The sequence below is a fragment of the Pan troglodytes genome, chromosome 1, assembly GCF_028858775.2.
Source record: "Pan troglodytes isolate AG18354 chromosome 1, NHGRI_mPanTro3-v2.0_pri, whole genome shotgun sequence".
NCBI classification, from domain to species: Eukaryota; Metazoa; Chordata; class Mammalia; order Primates; family Hominidae; genus Pan; species Pan troglodytes.
In genome coordinates, this window is record NC_072398.2 from 92,537,174 (window position 1) to 92,558,616 (window position 21,443).

General features: G+C 55.8%; 1 protein-coding gene and 1 long non-coding RNA gene across 3 annotated transcripts; one reads left to right on the forward strand and one right to left on the reverse strand.

Moving 5' to 3' along the window:
• The first annotated feature begins 214 nt into the window (after window positions 1-214).
• On the forward strand, window positions 215-19,966 carry LOC134808747 (uncharacterized). Its single transcript, XR_010152322.1, has 2 exons — window positions 215-370; window positions 14,491-19,966. It is a non-coding gene; the product is annotated as an uncharacterized LOC134808747 (long non-coding RNA).
• On the reverse strand, window positions 2,135-15,584 carry BCAN (brevican). 2 transcript variants are annotated; one of them, XM_009434486.5, is made up of 13 exons: window positions 15,494-15,584; window positions 14,470-14,844; window positions 13,960-14,134; window positions 13,532-13,659; window positions 12,781-13,074; window positions 9,974-10,195; window positions 8,771-9,415; window positions 5,274-5,381; window positions 4,567-4,725; window positions 3,906-3,988; window positions 3,392-3,536; window positions 2,930-3,120; window positions 2,135-2,636 (listed from the first exon to the last, which is right to left on the reverse strand). In XM_009434486.5, the coding sequence occupies exons 1-13, from the start codon at window positions 15,582-15,584 to the stop codon at window positions 2,529-2,531; spliced, it is 2,724 nt and encodes a 907-aa protein (XP_009432761.3). In that variant the 3' UTR covers window positions 2,135-2,528. The 2 variants fall into 2 exon arrangements, 1 of the variants encoding a protein (XP_009432761.3); XR_010152321.1 differs by lacking the exon at window positions 3,392-3,536.
• Window positions 19,967-21,443: the final 1,477 nt, after the last annotated feature.

Genomic DNA, 21,443 nt, shown 5'->3' on the forward strand with positions numbered 1-21,443 from the left:
CAGACACAGATGTGGCCCCTACTCCACATCCCCAGAGATGGGGCTGACACTCTATGAGGGGCCAATTCCTCCTGCCCAAGGCCAGGATAGGACACACACACACACACACACACACACACACACACACACGGACTGGGCCAGGGGTTGGACTCTGTGCAGGACGCTGAGTCACCCGTGGACCAGCTCCGCCTTCCCCAGGAAACCCAACAAAGCCAGGAGAGGGCTTCCGTTTCCGGGCCCCGCCAGAACACCCCAGCAGGTGTCAGGGACAGGGCAGTATTCCAGCTTCAGCCTGTCTACCTCTGGAGCTCTCCTGATCAATACATCAGAGAAGATGATGGAGCCCTCCTGCCGCTCTTGGGGAGAGTTGGTGAGAATGCCTTGATGGGAAACCAAAGCCCCTTCCAGCTCACCACCATGGGCTCTCTGGGGAATCCAATATACTATCTAAACTCCACCTCAGGGAACCTCCCGTAAGAGCCCAAGGACAGACACTGCCCCTCCCCAGCCTTCTCCTCTTCAGGCCCTACTTTCAAAGGCCCACCTTGATCTTCATCCACTCACAGTTCCACCTAAATGCCCCCGAGAGCCCTAAAAATGCATTGACTGGACAATCACAGGGTAATACAGGATACAGTGAGGATCTACTCTGGCCCCAGAATCATCCTCTTCCCTATAGCTCCTTGAGAAACAGAAGCCCCTGCTCCCTAGCCACGCAGGGCTGAGTTGTGTGGGGGGCAGAAGGTGGGGGAGGTGAGGCCTGGGGTGAGGGAGGAATGTGGTGGTAGGTGGGTGTGGGAGGTCACACTGGTATATCAGAGACCAGCTGGTTTCAAGTTTAGAAATAGGGTGGGGAAGGCCCAGGAGCTGGGCAGGGATGGCCTAGGAGAGCCCCAGCTCCCACCAACACAGAGCTGTATTGAACTTGTGTCTGCCTGTCTTGCCCACTATCTCTGGGTCTCCCCGTATTACTATCAGCCTTTGCTCCTCCGGATCTGTCTCCCTGTCTCTGGATTTTACTGGCTTCAGAGAAGGAATAAGTATTGCCCATGTGGGTGATGTGCTGTAACTAAGTGGGCACATGCAGGAGTGTGTACACACGACAGTGTGCACGTGTGTGCCTATGTGTGACCGTGTGTGCCTGAGGATCTGCAGCAATGATTCATCCTCATCATGAGGACAGACCGCATCCTGACATGCACTTCACCAACAATTCTGTGCACTGGGAGAAGGGTGCACACTCACACACACGCACGCGCGTACACACACACACACGCACACGCGGGCGCTGGGTCACTCTCCAGTTCTCTGAGTGACCTCATCCTCTCAACCTCCGCTGACTCACAGCCCCCAGGGCCAGATCAGCCTGGCCGGAAGTCTAACCCCCCCACATAGCCAGCCACCCCCCTTCCCCTCCCGCCTCCTCAGGACGCAAGTCCGCGGCGCCCCCTGGCGGGATCCTGGGGCTCCTCGCACCCCTCTGCCGGTCTCCACCGGCGCACGCGTACACGGCACTCTCAGAGCACCGTGCTGGGTCCGCGGCGCCCTCTGCTGGCCGCTGCCTGTGCGGGCCCCCAGTTCGTTCCCCGAAGCCCAGTCCACCGCAGGGCTGGGAACCTCCCCTTGGCCCTTAGTTTGTTTCCCTATTTCTTGCATCTCTGCCTCCTCTGCTGGACGTAAACCTTCCTGCGGCCTAACCCCCAGACATGCTGCAGTGCCAGCGGAGCTCTCCCATCACCCTCACTCTCACACCCCCATGAGGGAAGGCCGGCCCTTCCGGAAGCTCAGAACTGCGACACCAAGGCACCAACCTCTGCCTTCCTCTCTGGGACCCCAGCCCTTCTCCCTCCCAAGACAGAACTCATTGACATTCACTTGACTCTTAGGCACTCAGGGCACTCCATCTCTTTGCAAACATGCTTCATCACTCCAGCTGTCCCCCAACCCCTGTGCCTTCCTTCATTCCATAAGTACTTCCTGGCAGCTATTCTGGCACTGTTCTACTTGCTGACATCTTGGGGACGTCTCTGACCTTTGGAAGCGAATAAACCCCGAAGCTCTATGTATCCTATGATGCCCTGCCCAACCACACCTCTCTCTGTCTGTCACGGACATACACACAGAAGCATCCAACTTGCCTGGGCTCATACACAGTTTTATTTCCTGTTGATTTTACAGACACTCCATCCTGCAAGCCCATTCCCTTGGAAAACCCAGAAAGAGTGGGCACAGTGCTCCCTAGAGGAATAGAGGGGACAAGATGGCTGCCAGGGAGAGGGCAGTTGAGGCACTTAGGGATTTACTCCGGCCCTGATGGAAGATCTGGTGCCCAGGGTAGGGGGAGAGGGCCTGGGCTGGGCTGGAGCCTCGTAGGTATTTCCCAGAAGCCCCTTCAGGAACTGTCACCTGGACTCCAGCACCACCCCTCGTCATGTTGTCACTTCCTGTGGTGGCGGGAGCGCAGGGTGTGAGGGAAAATTTGGGTGACAGGGCAGTGCTGTGGCCGGCAGTGTTCAAGGCCTTGCCCCCTAGGGACCTGGCATGGGGCTCGAAGGGGGGATCAACAGCGCCTTCCAGCGTCCCAGTAGCCTCCCCTGACGTCCTTCTGGGTCCTCCTCTGGGTGCAGAGCTCGGGCCTGGGGAAGACACACACTCACCCTCCACCCTGGCTCTTCCTTCTCCTCTCCTCAGAGCCTGCCCTCTGATGTTCTTGCTCAGCCCGTAAGAGCCCAGAATGTGGCTGCATGTTATCAGACATCAGCACTGAAGGAACCCCAGAGCCTCCAGCCCACCTCTTCCCCTTTGCCTCAGAGAGGGGCAGTGATGGCTCCAAGGTCACATGGCCAGTGACAGGCAGGACTTTGAGTGGAGTCCAAGGCTACTGTTGGCTACTGTCTCCCACTCCCACCTGCCTCCTCCTGGCACTCACAGGTCTTCTGGGCACACAGGAGATCTGGGGGGCCTCCCAACGACCGTTCTCTTGGCATCGGATCAGCGGCAGATTGCGCTGGGCCAGTCCTTCCCGGCACCGGTAGCGAAGCACAGTGTCCACCTCATAGCGCAGCCGTGGGCGGCCGAACACTTGAGCCAGGGGCAGCTCCGGTGGCGGCCCACAGGACACTGCAAAGGAAGACAGTTAGGAACTGAGCCTGGCTCTGTGGGTGACAGTTCCCAGAATCTCCATGGGGAAGAGAAAAATGGGCCACAACATGACAAAAAAAGATCAGGGATTCCGAGTGGACCCACGTAACTTGTTAGCTCTCCCATGGTCTGGAACACGTTCTGACTCCTCTATGTTGCTTTGCACTCTCTGTCTACAAACATCAGTCCCTCTGGTCCCCTAGCCCACCCCTCCACTTCCTTGCTGGGACCCTCCTTTGCCTGCCCTCACCCAGCCCCATCTTGCAGGTGTAGGACAGGTGGTAGTTGCAGGGCACGTCACTCCATTGTCCCTGATCATGCCACACCATGACCACGCAGTTCTCTCCAGACAGGAAGTAGCTGTCAGGCTGCCCAGGGTTCCAGTTCTCATAGAGCTGGGGGAACGGAGGAGGTGGTGAGGAGCTCCTACACCAGGAGCACCGGGAGAGGGCCTAGAGGATCTGGGGAGGAGGACTGGTGAGCGGGGCCCCAGGAGAGGGAAGGTTAGGGCTAGGGGGTAGGGGATCTCCCGGGGAAGGGGAAAGGAGAGGGCAGGGACTTTAGGGGAGGGAGAATGGGAGCCAGAAGGGAAGAAAGAGGACACAACGAAGGGAGGAGGGCCCAGGGAGAAGAGGCACAGGGCACGAGAAAGGGAAGGAGGCCGGAAAAAGAAGGGGACAGGGTCGGGAGGGGTGGGGGTGGTAGGGAACAGAAGTGCTTAGAGGAAGTGAGCTAGACGGCGGGGTTCGACTGGGGCCTCTCACCAGGGGGACGCCATCCGACCACAAGAAGTCGCCTTCGATGGTCCTGTCGTTGAGTCCGATCCACTGGTACTCCCGGTACCGGTCTAGGGAGACGAAGGCGTGCAGTGAGCGCAGCCGCCAGCAGATGGCGGCCGTTCCCCGCTCCCGGGCGGTCTGCGGTGACTGCCTTGGAAACCCTTCCCCGCGATCCAGCACCTGCCCTTGTCGGGTTCTTCTACCCCAGCCTCTGCTCAAGGGCCAGATGGAAAGCAGGGGAATGGGGGTGGCAGAATAAGGAAGATATCAACCCAGGCTAGAAAAGGGGAGTTTTGGAAAAAGAGTCAAAACTTTCAACAAGATTGGAGTTGGAGTCGGAGGAGGCCGACGGAGGTCGGAGAGCAGGGAGGTTGGAGGGATTGGAGGCGGCCCCCTGCACGGCGGCCCGGCCCACACAGGCGCACTCTACTGCGCGAACCTCCACTCTCCGTTCCCGAAGGCCACTGCCTAAGCGTAGGGTGGGAAGGGAGAGAGAATGAGAAGGGGAGTGAACGAATGAGTGAGGGAATGCACGCTTGAGAAAACCAAGGAATAAGTGCATGGGTTAATGAGGAAGGCGGTTAGGCGAGTGAGAGAGAGTGAGAGCATATGGCGGGGGCCCCTCCCGCCCTGTCTCCCAGCCCACTGTTGATGAAGTCCTGTTCCTCGGGCGTGCTGATGCTGGCCAGATGCGCGCCGTACATCCGGCACTGGGTCTCTGCCTCCTCCCAGCTCCTTCGTGTGGAAAAGTGCTTGTAGCAGGCGCCCTGGAAGGCGTCCCAGCCGGGGTTGCAGAAGCGGAGGCCTGCGGCACATAAGGGCGGGCATCTTAGGGCCCCAAAACCCAGAGGGCCAGGTCCCCTGGAAGGGGCTGGTCTCCTTCCACTACCGCAGGCCGAGAGGGGCGGGACTAAGGGGGGCAGGAGGGCGGTGCAAAAGAGCTAGTAGAGAATGAGGGGGTAGCAGGAGCCTGGAGGGGCTCTTGGGCAGGGGCGCTGGTGCCTTTTCTAAGAGACAGGAACCAGGGTGAGGGATGGAGTTCCGGCCTGGGTCTCCATCCTAACGAGCAGTGGCTCTCCGCTCCAGGAGAATGGAGCCTGTCATGTATTGACCACCGATTTAATGCCAGGAGTATGCTTTGCACTGGTCTCAAATGGACCCCCTATGAGAGGCATTTTGGTTTCACTTAGATAAGAAAATTGAGGGTAGGACTCAAAGAAGTTATGCAACTTGCCTAAAACAGGGACTCATTAATGACAAGGCCAAAACCAATGTTCTCCCTCCCCCCTCCAGAAGTAGCACGTTGTGGCAGGGTCCAGGCTTCAAATCTGCCCCCCGTCCCTCAACACTCACCAACATCGCACAGGTCCCCCCCATAGCCAGGCAGACATAGGCAGCGGACCCCTTCCTCCTCCTCCAAGCATGTCCCACCATTGTGGCAGGGGCTGGGGACACAGTCACCTGAGAGGGGGAAAGAAGTGAGCCGGGGGGAGCGAGGCAGCCGCACTCTGCAGCCTGAGCCCTCCAGGAGAGGGTGCAGAGGGTCCCCCAGCCCTGGTCTCTCTGTCCTGGAAGCTATAACAGCACCCTAAAAGTTCTCCCTAGAGCCTGTCTCTGGTCACAACCCAGCCCTGAGTTCTGGGTTTCTTTCCTCTTCCCGCTCCCGACTTCAGCATTGGCTCAGCCTTCCATTGTTATGGCCACCAGTGTGAGCCCAGCCCAAAAGGGGCTGGGGAGAAGTGGCCAGGAGAGCCCTGAGAACCCAGTCCCACAATGGAGAAAGATACTGGGCACAGAAAGTTATAGCTCTAAACTCTTATCTGGCTTCTGTGTGATATTGGGCAGGTCATTTTCCTTCTCTAGGCTTGGAGTTTAGTGCCACACCCCCTTGTCTTTGTGCCAGGTCCCAGCACAGTTCTGTATAGTCCAGGTGGAATGAATGGAAGTGAAGGAGGGGACAGAAGGATTACCACAGCAACAGTGGAGGGTGGTATCCCTTGACTGCTCCTGAGACCTGATATTGGTGTGGTCCAGGTGAATACTAACCATTCCTCCTGCTGTCCACTGGGCAGTCAGCCAGTCCCAGAAGTGGTTAGTGGAGATCCAGCCCACTTTCCTCACTCTAGGCCCTGCCCCTTCTCCCCCAGCTTAGGAACTAAGTCGCAGCAGCTCCCATTGTCCTGCAGTGCTGACTGGCCTCACACATGCAGCTTTCTCTCAACATCACCCAACCTCTCACTTCCCCTTCTTATATCCACAGACTCTTCCACTTACCAGGCTCCCTCTCCCAACTCCACTTTGGGCCTTCTGCAGGTTCTCCAACCTAGAATCCATCTCAATCCCTCCTTCTGGCTCCCTCTCCTCCAGGCAGTCCTCTTAGACTAACACACTACCCTGAAGGTCTGCAATCTGTTGCCTGGATCTAGCTCCATCTGGCTAGGCCATCTGCTTTACTGGACTTTTTCTCTCTGGATCCTGGGGTAGGAGGTGGCTGTCCTTAGGATGTGCTTGGGTGCTACAGGAGCTGTCAGTTTCCAATCCTTTCTGGTTCAGATGACCCAAAGGAAGATGGCTCCACAGACCAACTGTGTAGGTCATGGCCCTCAGCCATGGTAAGGTCAAGGCCCTCAGCCATGAGAGGCAAAACCACTCCAGGGCAGAACCCTTCAGACTTTACCATCCACCTCTAGAAGCCATGGCCAAGGTCCACAGTGCTTCACGCTGGCCTGGCTACAGGTCCCACTGCCTGGTGGGAATCAGTAGGGGTGGAGAGAGGAGAAGCTGGAGTGGATTCAAAGAATTTTGCTGGGATGACCTAGCTGTTTTGGGTGAAATGAATCAGCTTTTCCAGCAGCACTCCTTCTGTCATCTTCCCTCCTGCCAATAGTTTCTTCCCAGCTTGTGGTGCTGCCCACCTCCCAACCCCAGAGGAAGAGGTATTTCATTTAACCCATTAAGCACCAGGCCCCACAGAGAGTAGAATTCTGAACTCCCCTCCCACTCCTCACACTTTCCTGTCCCTCCTGTTGTCCTTTCTGCTCCTTCCCATTCAACCCTCCAACCCTGGGGGACAGAGGCTCTCAAACTTGGTCTTTGGTCCCCTACCCAAACCATGGGCCCCTCCCCCTGGCTGTGGGCTACAGAACCTGAACCCAGCGCAGGCAGAGTCGGGTGAAGAACTCTTCTTCTTGTCATCTTCCCTCTCCCTTTTTGGGGACAACTACTCTACACAACCAGAAAGTTTTCCCTTTCTTTCCATTGAAACAGCAGCCAAGGAGACCTCTCACTTACCCTCCCGGTGGGGAAACAAAGACACTGTAGATACCTCCAATTGTGCTCCTCTTCCCACCAAACCCCCTCCCTATCCCCCACAGGGCTGAACTCCAAGGCCAGTTGTGCAGGGACCTAACAGTTGACATGGGTAAGCCTGGGTGGGACTCAGGATGTGATCCATCTAACACGGGGGTCCTAGGGCTAAGGGAATCCCAGCCTTCTCCAGGAACCTCCACTGGGAATCTTAGCCTTCCTGAGTAGGGAGGGCTTCTCTCAGACCCCAGAACCTGATTCCTTCCTTCACACTCTCCATCACTTGCTTTTGATCAGTGTCTTCTCCAGCATTAGGTACTTTGAGACCCTTTGGGTCTGGGGAGGGTGAAGCCATTCCTTCTGGAGAGTAGGGAATGATCATTAGTGCAGGAGTTAGTGGAGAAGACGGAAGTTGTAGGTAGTGGGATGAGAGTTAGATACCACCCCCTGCTGAGATGCAGGGCTAGGGGATGGGGGTGAGGGCAACTGAATGCCAGGGAACTGCCTCTATGCTGAGAGACCCTCGGTTCCCTCAGTTACTATGACCCTTGGCACCACCAAGATGGATTGGAAGTGAATATAAATGCACAACACATGCACTCCGGGCTGCAGGGGTTTCTCCTCATCAGGAGTGAGGGACTACAACTCCCAGCACTGCCTCAGACTATGGATGATGACTTCTCCAGGGGTAATGTGAACAGTCAAATTTTGGGATCTTAGCAGCCAGGAAGGAAAGTGTAGACAGGCCTGAGAAGGAGAGGCTGGGGGAACAATGAGGGGCTGTTAGACTGCCAGGACAGAGAAGGGGAGAAGCCGAAAATGAAAAAGGAAGAGAGGCCAAGACACACACAGAGACAGGGAGAGACAGGGAGCCAGAGAAGAAGCATCCAAGTGCTCCCCATGACACAGACCCATGAAATGAGAGGGGTGGACAGCAGGAGATGGAGACAGAGGGTACCAGAGCTTGGTTACAAAGCGGTTTAATAGAGATTTATTTCCAAGGCTTGTTTTCCATGAAACAGTCAAAAAATACTTCACAGAAGTAGTTGCTTAAGGCTCTGTGGGGGTACGGGTTCTCCTGGACTCCGGAGGTTGAGGGGTGAGAAGGGACTCCCAGGCTTCCCTGAGATCAATAGGAGGCAGCTAAAGGGGACGGCACACAGGCGGATGAAGGGAGTAGTGGAAAATAGGCCGAGCCCTGAAGGCTGCAATAGGTGATGAGGACCCTTGGAGAGGCCTGAGGATGCTCTGTGGGGCTGGCGAGATGTGAGCCACAGGTGGAGGGCCCAATGGCAGGGAAGGGTCACAGATGGTCAGTGGCGGGGCTGGGATCACAGGGTAAAGACGCGGAGAGCTGGGATACCCACAAGGTGGGTATCCGAGATTGGAGACCCATAGGTAGAGGTGGGTAAGAGAATGAAGGCAAAGGACAGGAGAGTTTGGGATGATGGTGGGTTAAAGGACTACAGGTCAGGTGACCCAGAGCTGCAGGGGGAAGAAAAGGAGTAGGATAGAGAGGGCAGTTGAGCCTTGGGCAGAATTACCTGATGCGGGGACCACGGCCACTCCACCTCGGCTGGCGCTGTCAGTGGGCAGCACTGGCTGGGCCTGCACTGAGGTCCCTGCTGGGGCAGTTCTTCCAGAATTATCTTCAGAGGGGGCCTCCAGCTCCCTGGTACCCTCAGGGGCCCGTGTGGCTGGAAGCAGGGAAGGGGCACCCTCGGAGCTTCCTGTCTCCTCGCTCTCTCCTCGAGGGACCCCAGATAGCTCAGGACCACCAGTTGCCTCCCCCACCTCTCTTGCCTCAACCAGAGTGGAAGGTGATGGGGATGCTAGGTTCCTCTCCCTGGGAGTGGGCAGAGTCTCAGCAGGTGGTCCATGGACCCTTGGAGGCCTGGAAGCTTCTGACTCTCCATCAGGAAGTGGTGATGCACCAGGCTGCAGGACTGCCCTTGCTGGCGCCTGGGAGAGTGACTCCTCCTGGGCTGCTGGCTCAGTGGGGAGAGAGGCCTCAGGGCCCGGGCTGCTGAGCTCGCTGGGCCATGCCCACAGAGCCTCATCCTCCACCTCCTCCTCTTCTTCTTCCTCCTCTTTCTCTTCTTCATCTTCATATTTCTCTTCTTCCTCCAATGCCTTGCCTTCCTCTTCTGAGAAGCCCGTGGGCGGTACCATGGATTGTGTTTCAAATTCTAGGCAAAGCACAAACAGTTCAGCACCAGGGACAGCGTCTGTCCAAGGATCGAAAGGAAAAAGGGAAGGGGAGAAAAGTAGGGCTCAGGAGGGTGAGCCCTGGGGAATAGGGAAGAGCCCGCCCTGAGGACAGGTGGTCCTTGTGCCACACTGGAAGAACTTGACCCCAGCCATATTGTTGAGGCAACACTTGAGAAGGCTCTGTGAGCCATCATTAGCCCCGGAGAACATGGTCATTTGTCTCCCTCCTACTCTGTGAAAACTCTAGTCTGTTTTGGGTGTGTGAGGCGGAAGAGGGACCAAAGAAGGCAGGTTCCACCTTTCCAGGGCGCAGCTCCTTAGTGCAAGCATCTCTAGCTCCATAGAGTTGGGGGTGGAATTTACTGGAAAAGCAAAGGTTGGGAGAGGGACAGGAAAGGTGCCCTGCACCCCTGAGCTACTGAGAAAGGACAGGGCAGAGTCATGCCATCCATCACCCTAGCATCAACCTGGGCTTGCCTCTTCTGCCCCCAACTTCTTTCAATCAAGACATCCTTAGGATAAGGGATCCGAGTTACCTAGGAGCGTCCTAGGGGCCTCTGCTGGGTCTTCTGGAGTGGAGCTTCCACCTCCTCCGTCCTCCATGATGGGGATGGAGTAGATGGCCCCACGGGATTCACTCTCTATGGCTTCCTGAGGCAGCTGCAGTTCCTCCAGGGTCTCTGTCACTGTGACGATAGCCTCTAGTCCATCAGAGGCTGGGTTGGAGGCCTCAGGGATGGCAGAAGGCTGGGCCGAGTCTGTGGCAGGAGGAAAGTATTGATGCGAGGCTGAATAGGTAGCTCTGCCCTCCAAGGTCACAGCTTGCACCATGGAATTCTCTCAATTCTCTCACATCTTCCCTGTGGAGCACCTACTGGGGCCCAGGGAGCATCCCAGAACTTTGTCACTCATTTCTCAAGCATTCATCAAGTGCCTACAGTGTGTCATGCCAAGCATTCCCCTGGGCACTGAGGATACAGTGTAGAACAAAATAGCAAACCTCCTACCCTCAAGGGAAATTATATTCTAGAAGAGATGACAAACAAACATATATTATAATCTTACAAGATAAAGAACACTTGAGCAGAGTTAGAAGATGGAGTGATGGAAAGTACTACTTTGGAGTGGTCAGGAAAGGCTCAGGTGAGAGATATTCCCTAGGGGGAGGGGCTGGAGCCAGCAGGATGGATGAAATAGCTTCACCACCTTGTGATCTTGGGCTTGGGGCAAGGTGTGAGGTGTCCCAGGTATCCCCAAATTCTTTTATTTTTTAGACAGAGTCTCCTTCTGTCACCCAGGCTGGAGTGCAGTGGCACGATCCCAGCTCATTGCAACCTTCGCCTCCTGGATTCAAGCGATTCTCCCGTCTCAGCCTCCCAAGTAGCTGGGACTACAGGCATGTGCCACCATAACTGGCTAATTTTTGTATTTTTAGTAGAGACAGGGTTTCCCCATGTTTGCCAGGCTGATCTCGAACTCCTGGCCTCAAGTGGTCTTGGCCTCCCAAAGTGCTGGGATTACAGGCATGAGCCACTGCACCGAGCCTCCAAAATTCTTGAAATAGAAGGGGAGAGGCTGTCATCCCCTCAGGATAGCTGGAGGGCAGAGTGCAGGAATAACTTCAGGCATCACCTGAGGATCTCAGTGGTGGGGCAAGTAGGCAAGGGAAAAGGCCACCTCCTTCTGGGACCTACTCCTTTCAAATAACCAGAAGTTTAGAATGGTTTACTTGTCCTCTAGGGAAGGGAGCCAAGAGCAGAAAACCAATGAAGTGAAGGTGGAATTGGGCTAAGAAAAGTCCTGAGGGCTGTCTGTGCTCAGCCAGGCAAGACAGGACAGTGAGTCCCTGCCCTCATCACCTGCTCCAGTGAGCCTTACTCCTCACCAGACCTTGTGTCCTTGCTGCCTGTGTCCTCCACCAATCGTAGTCCCAAATGTAGTCATATTCCCCCTCCCCTGCCCCTCCTCATGATCCAGGCCATTTCTTTCCAAAACAGTGCTTGGCTTGGCACACAATCATAGCCAGCACACAGAAGTTTTAGCTATTACTATTATTATTATTACTACTACTACTACTACCCCTGTTCCAGGAGGTCTTTTCAGATGGACCTGTCTTCCTATGGACTTTTACTTCCCCACCCCTCCCCAACCCCAGCCAAATATGTCCACAGATCTGTCCGAATGGAAGTAATGCTTTTCTCTCAGTCTCTCCTCATCCTGGGAGTGAGGCATCTTGTCTCCCCTTTGCTGGGGGTTCCCATGGCAAAAGCTGTGTCTTCATCCTTCAGACCAAGTGCTCCCTGAGGTTCAAGGCTGTGTCTGCTCCTTCCATTTCTGCTTCCAGCTCTTGTAACAGTATTTCAGGCTTAAAACTGGGGAAGGACCGAGACACCGCATGGCAATGCCTCTCTTATTGTCGGTCACCCTTGGCCTGGGCCTTTTGCATCTTAGAGTCCCAGAAACTGCCTCCCGCTCCAGCTCCCAACATAAGATATGGGCAGGTTTGGGTGCAGTGGCTCACACCTATAAATCCCAGCACTTCGGGAGTCCAAGATAGGCAGATTGCTTGAGCCCAGGAGTTCAAGACCAGCCTGGGCATGTGGTGAAACCCCATCTCTACAAAAATTACAAAAATTTGCTAGACATGGTGGCATAAGCCTGTGGTCCCACCTACTCCGGAGGTTGAAGTGGAAGGATCCCCTGAGCCCAGGGAGGTTGAGGCTACAGCGAACCATGATCACACCACTGCACTCCAGCCTGGGGGACGGAGTGAGACCCTGTCTCAAAAAAAGAAACAAACCATAAGATGTGGGCAGAAAGCTATCTCTATTCCCAACTGTACTTAAGGTCTTGCTCCCTTTAGGGGGAATTGTATCCATCCACCAGTATTTGGTAGTTAAAGATCTGACACCTTCTTAAGCTGTAGTTTCTGGAAATCCTCCAGAGGGCTCCTGAGGGCATTTGGTTGTTGACTGGAAGAACTTGGGCAGATTACTCATTGAATTCACAGAATGTTGGTCGTCTTTGCTCTGCCAATAAGCTGACAGGAGATGGGAGCTTATTCAGCAGCCCAGCTGGAGCAAACAAGGCATGGACTACTGGTGGGAAGGCAGATAAGGAGAGGCCAAAAGGTGACTACTCCTTGGGCCAAACAGCTGACAGACACCACACCAGAGGGCATGCCCAGAATTAGAACCCTAGATGACAAGCTGGATTTCACCCACGACCCCTTCAGGCAAATGGCAAAGCCCTGAGCTAAACTGATCAGACTGGGTTAGGACTTTTAGGACTCAACCCTGCCTTTCTGAGATTGGTCTCAGCTTCTGCAGGGAGGTGGGCTCACCTCGGAAGCAGTAGACGTTGAAGCGGCTGTGCTTATTGGGGAAGCCAGTCTGGTTGGGGAAGAGGAAGAGAGTCTTGACACCAGGCAAGCCCCCACCACAGCGCTGGCTGGGTGTGACGATGGGGTAGCGCACACTGCCATCAGCTAGCCACCCTGGGCTGCAGTGGTCCAGGCCACCATCCCAGGCTGCATACAGTTGGCCCGTGGTGGCAATCTCTGCACCCCGCTCCTGGCAGTACGCCCGTGCTTCCTCCAATGTCAGCTTCTCTGGAGGGTCACCCAGGAACAGTTCTCCTGGGTGGAGAAGACAAGGCTGGGTTATCAGGCAGCTGGTAGCTCCTTCCACTCTGGTCTCCCATGGGAACCCTGGGCAAGCTTCTCCAGTTCCCTCATCTGTGGCAGGGAGTCAACTACTCTACTTCATAGGATCATAGTCTGAATAGAACCTCAAGATGGATATTAGAGCTCAAAGAGATGGGGCCCAAACTTCTTGTTCTGCAGAGTCATGCACAGAGTCCACCTGGCAGGTGGTAGATGAGTTAAACTCGGTATCCTGCTGCCTGGCTGAGACTTTGGTCATGAGCTTGCCTCTGTGACAGTGTTTGGAGAGAGGGACTCCAATTGTCTCCTTACTCCTGCTTGCCCCCTTAAACTCAGGAGGGATAGTAAGGTCCTGCAGAGGCCCCGGGAGGACCTATGGGCAGCATGGGAGTAGGAAATTGTCCCCTGAGAACCTCTCACTCCTAATCACCATTTAGGTCTTCAGCATAACAGTACACATCATAGAGGTCATCCGGGTCTACCACACCATAGTTCCGGACCCCGGGGAAGCCATCCATGTCTCCGTAACAGGCCTCTCGTGGGGTCTGGATGGGATACCTAGGGAGGAAGGACAGAATCACTTAGTACAGATGCTTTCACCAGGGAGCCAGCCCATATTGATTCTATTGAACCCCACTGCCACCACAGTGCAGACACTTGCTGACAGCTGGCTGTCCTTCTAGCACTGCAGGGATGCACATGCTCAGGGTCCTCACCTCCCCTCCTCAGACCAGCCTCATCCCCCAGAGGCAAAAAGCCCTGCATGTCCAGCCTGACACAGCAGGCAGCACCCGGCAGAAGGGGGGCCATGACCACCTCAGGGGCCAATAGAAGCCCCAATCCACAGCCCCTGCCCACCTCACGGTCTGATCCGACAGCCAGCCAGCATCACATTGCTCATAGCCCCCAAGGTAGGCGGCATAGAGCTGCTCCGGGGTGGCGATGTGGGCTCCAATGCGGGCACAGGCCTCCTGGGCCCCAGAAAAGGAGAACGCATAGCGGGCAGAGCCCTCTCGGTAGAGAAAGACGACCCCTGTAGGGCAGAGAGGACCCCTGAGCCAGGTGAGCACCCAGCACGCTGGCCTCCCCTCACCCTCCCTGTCACTCCTCTGTACACAAGGGTAAATAAAGTTCAATTGTGCTCACTCTACAGCATGAGGGACTTAAGTTAGATTGTGGGTAGAATGTCCTCCACCTGAAGAGAGAAAGGAGACAACAAAGGCCTGTGTCTCCTCACTCTTTTTCCAACCAGGCTGTGCCTTCCAGCTACCTTTGCTTTCCTCTCACACTGTGGGATCCCCGAAGGCAAGAGTCCTCCCTTCCCTCCCTCCCTCCCTCCCTCCCTCCGGAACCTCCCTGCCCTCTCACCTTTGACCTTGACCTCCACAGCGTCGCTGCTGTCATCGATGCCGTGCTGGACCTCACAGCGATAGATACCTGAGTCGTTGGGGCGCAGCTCGCTCAGCGCCAGGGAGACATCGGTGAGCGACGCTGGGTACGCAGGCAGTGCCACGCGGAACCGGTAGGCCTCGTTCACCTTGACGCGCACTCCCCGCGCCACCAGCACCTCTGCCTCCCGGCCCCCGGACAGGAAAGTCCACTTGACCCGCGGAGAGCCCAGCACAGCCCGGCGGCTCGGCGGTGGCCGCAGGTAGTGGACGTGGCAAGGGATGGTGAGGGCGCCGCCGAGCACGCCCTGCAGTGGTGCGTCGCCCGCGATGCGCACGCGAAAAGCGCGGTCCTCTGTGAACGGGTGGAGCCGGCTGGAACTTAACGCTGTCGACCCTCAGAGTCCCACCCGGTGGCCTCCAAGCCCCGCTCCAGGATCCCTCCTTCCGGCCCCAGGATTCCCCGGCCCCCCTAGGACCAGGGGCCAGGGGCCAGGGTCCAGGGTCCTGCAGCCCTACCTCTAGGTCCTCCAGGACCACCCCGACGGTCTCCAGACCCATCCCCCAAAGTCTCCCAGTCAATTCAGCCCCCAGGATTCCTTGCCCTGCTCTCAGAGTCTTCCACTTCCTCTCCAAAATTCCTAGACCACACCCCAGGGTCCTCCAACCTCGCCCCCTGAGTCCTCCAGCCCAGTTTCCCAGTCTGCTCCCTTTAGGGCCTCCTTCAGGGTTTCTCCCAGTTCCACCCCTTTCCCACCTCCTAGCTTCAGGATCCCCTATCCTCCACCTTAGGGGCCCAAAGCCTTGCACCCAGTGCCCTTCCCTAGTCCTGCCCCGTGATTTCTCCAACCCACCTCACAGCTCAGCCCTTATTTCCAAGTGTTCCAGCCTGGATGCTTCCCCACAGCCCTCCAATTCTCTCTCTTCCTGGGGCCCCTAAGCCTGGAAGCAGTTGGTTAGGGCTGAACAAGACAGAGACGGTGACCCCAAGTGGGGTTGCTTACCTGAGCTGTCTCCTTCCAGAACATCTGCTAAAGCTGCAGGAGCCTGGGCCAGGACCAGGGCTGCCAGCAGGGGCAGGAAGAGCTGGGCCATGCTGCAGGCTGACAGAGGGACATGAGAAGGAAAGATGGGGTTAGACTTCAGGATGGACTTCCCCCCTGCTCCCTACCACACCCATGTGGGTTCACACATATCCTGGCTTCAGAAGTCCCCTACCTTCACATCACCATGGACTCTCTGTTTCTGATCCCCATCTTCCCAGCAAGTGATTTCTTCTCAGATCCAAAACCCGAGTCCTAGTCAACTCACTGTGTGACCTAAGCCAAGCTCCTTACCTTCTCTGAGCCTTTATTTTCTTACTTATAAAAAAGCATCATCATTACTATCTCATGAGTTGAGATAGGACCATGTGCTTTGAGAGTGTTTAGTATCTTAAAAATCCTGTACAAATGCATAGCACCAGGCAGACAGTAGGAGCTCAGTTTATAGCATGAATGGTGGGTGCTTTTATACTCAGAATTCCATCTGCTCCTCCCAGTGCCAGACTCCTTCCTCGAACCCAGAGCCTTCTCCCATAGTATCTCTTTAGCCTCTTCTGCCTTCTAGACTGTCCCTGCCTCCAGGGACACCATACTCACCTGGCCTTTTCCAGGAGGGCCTCCTAGACTGAACGCAAGTAAGCACAGCTTCTCCTGAGCCCACCCTCTCCTCTACTTCCTCCCCACCATTATGTGTAAGGAAACTCTTCTCTTTACTCCCCAACATTCTCCATCCCCCTTCCTTGGCTGCCTCCTCCCTTCTTCTTCCCAGCCTCTCCTTTCTGCCTGGCACGGGCTTTCCCACCGGAACTCTTGGCTCAGAAATCAGTTGGGACAAAGCCCCTGTCTCTGCCAGTCTGGCCTCTATCCAGCCCCTCCCTTCCCCCACCCTACCTTTTGTGAAAGCCTTGGGCTGGAGGGTGGACTAAGGGGGGTGAGAATAAATGGGAGGGGCTACCCCTTCCTACCCCTGGCTATCAGAAGCTCTAGAACCCAGAATATTCCTCCAAAGATCTCGAAGCACTTACACTCTCATAAAAAGGATGTGTTGTGACATTGAGAAATGGAGACTGAGGCTCAGAGAAGGATAGGGCTGACCCTGGATCCCTAGTAAAGCCAAGTCAGGCACGAGGGCAATGTGCTCCCAGGAGAGAAGACTCAGAGCTACATCATCTTGAAGGGTTGGGCTAAACTTAGAAGAGCATGGAGATCCAGGTATGCCATGGAATAGGCCAATGATGCAGCAAGAGAATTGAAGGTTAGACTACAGGCAGGACTTCCTAGAGATCAGGTTTATTCCACTGGCTGGGCACTCCCATTCCAGGCCCACTGTTTATCCCCCATCTTCCCTGCCCTCTCAGCGTCTGCCTTCATACCTGTCCCTGCACTTTCCTAAGCCTGAGATGATGGGAAATTTCCTACTTTTCCCAGATCCTCCCACCTCCCTGCCATCATAACCCCCATCTCCCCCACTGTGTCTGGATATCATTCCCTAGGGTCAGAGTTGGGAGAGGAGTGGCACAACCAGATGCTTAGGGCCTCTCTCTGACCTTTCAGAGGGACGAGGTTCTTGATGGGGCCAGATTAGAGGTGGGGAGACCAGCTCCAGGCATCGGGGTGCTTGGGAGGACTGTTCTGGGGCTGGAGTGGGGACCATTGGGCAGGAGCAGCCAGTGCCCACCGGGTGCTGGGAAGACTGTTTGCCATGCATCTGAGCTGTGCCAGGGCCTGGGCCTGGCCCCCTTCTGGTGCCCTCCCTCCCTTCTCTCTGGGCTGGAGCTGGAGCTGCTCACAGACCTGGCTCCCATCTCTCTGACGGGCAGCCCAGAGACCCATATAGTTGGAGTCATTTTGGGGCCAACACCCTGGACCACCCTTTCACCTCTGTCTGACAGTGGGAGAGTGAGGGAAGAGGGCCTAAGGCCAGTGAGGACCTAACTGCTCTGGAACATGGAGGGCAACCTACCCTTGACCCCAAAAATGGGAGTCATTGACCAGTGAGGCCAAGAGGGTAGCCCCGTGCAGTTCTGAGAGAGCTCTGTCTCTCCAGTCTCGGGCCTCAGCCTCCCAATTGCAGCTAGGAGCCCTGAGGAAACTCAGACTTCCCCACATCTGGTACCAGCCTCGGAACCCAGGGGTCCAGGGTTCTGTGGCCTTCTCTATCCCACACACCACTCATCTCCACTTCCTCTTCTCTTCCTCCAGAGCAGGCCACACCTCTCCAACTCTAACCCTGAGAGCTCAGCAGTCATGCGGTCCGTTCCCTTGACGCCACAACATCCCCCTCTCTGTTTCAGCTCCAGCGTCTGTATCTCTGCCCTTGTTTTGAATTTCTTGAGCTGTTCAGGAAACTTTCCTCTTGTCACATCATTTCTGTCTGACCCTGGATGTCCATCTCCTTCACAGTCTTCATAGACCCAACCCAGAGAGTTAAGACCAGGTCTCTCTCTCTCTCTCTCTCTCTCTGTGTGTGTGTGTGTGTGTGTGTGTAGGCATGCACGTGTGTACACACATCTAACAACACCCACCACCTCCATGCTGAATGCCCATCAGCCGGCAGCCAAGGTCTGTCCCATAGGAACTGAGCTCCAGCACTCAGCAGGGTCAGCAGGGAGGCACAAGAAGCCAGAGCTTTGGCTATAGCAGGAGGGAAGCTCTCTGCTACCCCCTTAACGGCTTCATGAGGAGCAACATGAGCCTACACAATATAAGCAGGGCCTTAGGGCCTGTAGGAGTAATTGCAATCATCATATAAATAGTCCTTTTTATTGGAAGCAAAACTAATAATACTATTAGCAATGACACCAGCCGAGCAGTTGCAGATCCCTCTCGTAAAGAATCTGAAATGTGGATGATGCTGTTATAAATAGCAAAGTTAGCCATAGCAACATAGGCACTGGTAATACTGTGGGTGGGTCTAAGGGTAACACTGTTCCCTGATCTTACTGTCATCATCTGCAATCTAAGTAATGCAGATAATAATGGTGCCCCTTGGACTTGACGCCAATCTCTTGGTCCTATTAGAACCATGTAGGCAGAGCTATTCCAATAGGTGGGGGAATACCTGACAGGATATGGAAATACCTGGGAGAGGGAATTCCCAGGCCCCTGGCAGTGCTAGGAAGGAATGCAATAGTGGTAACCGAATTCCAGCTAATAGTTACTGATGTCTACCTGAGCCAGTTCTCCTAAATGCTTCCTGTGGATAACCTCAACTGTGAGAAAAAGATTGTTTATGTTTTGCTCATGACACCGATGAGGAACCCGAGGTTCAGAGAAGTCAACTAACTACCCCAAGGTCACAGAGCAAGGAGCCGAGTTGGGATTCCAGCCGAAATGGGCACCCCGACCACCCCCTAGAGCGGCTCTGATCGGCTGTCCTGCCGGACTACAGTAAGGTGTCCCCAGAAGGGTTGCTGGCCGCTGCTCCTGGAGCTGCCAGTGCGTGGGGGCACGGAGGCAAGGACTGATCCGGAACGCTACCGCCCTGCCTGGGACAAGGTCGGAAATCTCGGCGGCCGCGCTGGGACAGGAGCGCGCAGCAGGGAAGACGCGAGGACCCGAGGGGTTGCTGATCAGACTGCGAGCAGCAGGGGGGCTGCCACTGGCAGAGCTGGAAGCATGTAGATCAGAGATGGCAGCAGCAGCTGCAGGCGCTCGGGGCTGTCCGGCAGCCTACCCCGCTGCGGTGTCAGGAGTCGACGAGTTGGGTGCCCCAGAGCCTCGAGGCAAGGGCTGACAGGCGGGGGGCGCAGACCAGGCAGGCACTCCCTTCTCCCTGTCCCCGACCCCACGGCGGGCGGCGGGGCTGCGGAGGCACTCACCTACCCAGGGCTGGGGTTGGGTCGCGGCACTGCGAAGTTTGTCGCCTCCTCCGGGGGTCTCCTCCGGGTGCACGGCTCAGTCCTGCAGCTGCAGCTGAGACTGCGGCGGAGACTGCGCGAGCGTGAGGAGAGGCTGGGGCCGCAGGACATTCGGAAGAGGGCGCCGGCCCTCCCGGCGCAGCACAAAACCCCCTTTCTTCCCCCCGCCCCTGCCCCGCCCTCCCCGGGGCCGCCCCCGCCCCCTGGTCGGGAGCGCGGGGCTCTCGGGACGGTCACGGGACCCGCTGCCTTCTCTGCTTCGGCTCCCGGCAGCAGCGGCAAGAGCAAGGACGAGCGAAATAGGACATCGTTCAGCGGATGAGAAGCCGAGGGCTTGGAGTAGGGAGGAGGGGCAGGAGGGGCGGGGAGGGAGCGTTCGCCCAGCGTTCGCTGAGCTAAAGGATGACGATGTTGCAGCTGGAGGGGTGGAAGTTGGACAACTGGAGGGTCTTCTCGTTGTTCAAAGAAGGAGGAGGAGGGAGTCAATTAGACTGTAAGAAGTGGATGAAAGGAGAATGGGGGCTTTGCTCCTGAAAAGAGACACCCTCTCTAATAAAAAAAAAATGGAAAACTCTTTTCTGGAGGCAGAATGGGGTGCAAAGGACCGTAGCTACCTCCCTGGAGGCAGCTATGATTGGGCATTGGCTCCTGTGGTGCTCCCACTCCCTGAACAGAGGAGGAGCTGACTTTGCAGCTGGAAGGATGGAGGTTAGACAGCAGAATCATGGGTTAAGCAAAGCAAGTCAGGAAATCTCTAGACCTGGGGTGGGGGTGGGGTGCGGGTGGCCCTGTGAAGGGACATTACCAGTCATGCAAACCAATGTGCAAAATGCAGGCGTTGCTGGGAGCCCAGAAGGCCTACTGGCCAGGGCTGTCGATGCTGAATGTGCAGCCTGATGCCAGGGGGTGGGCCTTGAGTGCTGCCCAGCCAGGAACTCCTCAGCGCCCAGAATACCAATGACCCTCCTTTCCCCCAGCTCCAGGGCCTCTGCTTCCCTCTCCTTTCCCAGGCTCTCTTTGCTTTTCCCTCCTCCCTCCTGGGACTGTAGGCAAAGCCCCTGGCACGGACAGAGGGCAGGACAGCCAGATGCCTAGATTCCCTCCCCTGGATACCAATATTGGCACCAAGGATAGCTTTGGAGGGCTTTGATCCCCATAATCTCCACAGCATCTTCAAAATACCCCAAGTAAAGTAAGGTGCATTCAATGCAAATGCAACCTCAAGGCAGATCCCCAGCCTTCCATCTAGACTGCACCCTAGGTCCCTCTTGGGAACTCTGGACTGCTCCCCACTGAATGTGCCAACGCCCCCACTCACCACTGCCTGGCTTTCACTCCCAGTGCCATGGACTTGGTTCCAAAGGGCTTTGAGAACCTCACAAAAAAACCCACTCCAAAACTTTGAGGGTCTAAAGGGAAGATTCTGGCCCCTTCCCAGAGATCCATCTACTGTAGGGACAGGAAAAGAAGACCTGGGGGGTAGGGAGGGGTAGATGGTAAATTTCCTTACCAAGAAAAATGCCAGCCAGGTGCGGTGTCTCATGCCTATAATCCCAGCATTGGAAGGCCAAGGTGGGCGGATCACCTGAAGTCGGGAGTTCAAGACCAGCCTGGTGAACATAGCGAAACCCCATCTCTACTAAAAAATTACAAAAATTAGCCGGTGTGGTGGTGGACACCTGTAATCCCAGCTACTTGGGAGGCTGAGGCAGGGAGGATTGCTTGAACCTGGGAAGTGGAGGTTGCAGTGAGCTGAGATCGTGCCACTGCATTATATCCTGGGTGATAGAGTGAGGCTCCCTCTCAAAAAAAAAAAAAGAAAAAGAAAAAAAGAAAAGAAAAATGCCCCAGAAAGGACGCAAGACTGAAGGGGACAGAGGAAGGTGCCTGGAACAGTCTGGGGAGGAAGGGACCTCAATCTATTTACTTCGTTAGACCAATATGAGTTGAATTGAATTCCAGCTGTGGACCAGGAACTGCTCGAGGCCTGGAAATGCAGTTCCAATTCTTCTAGTAGAAAGAGCAGATCTGAGAAGGCCTTTGGGGACAGA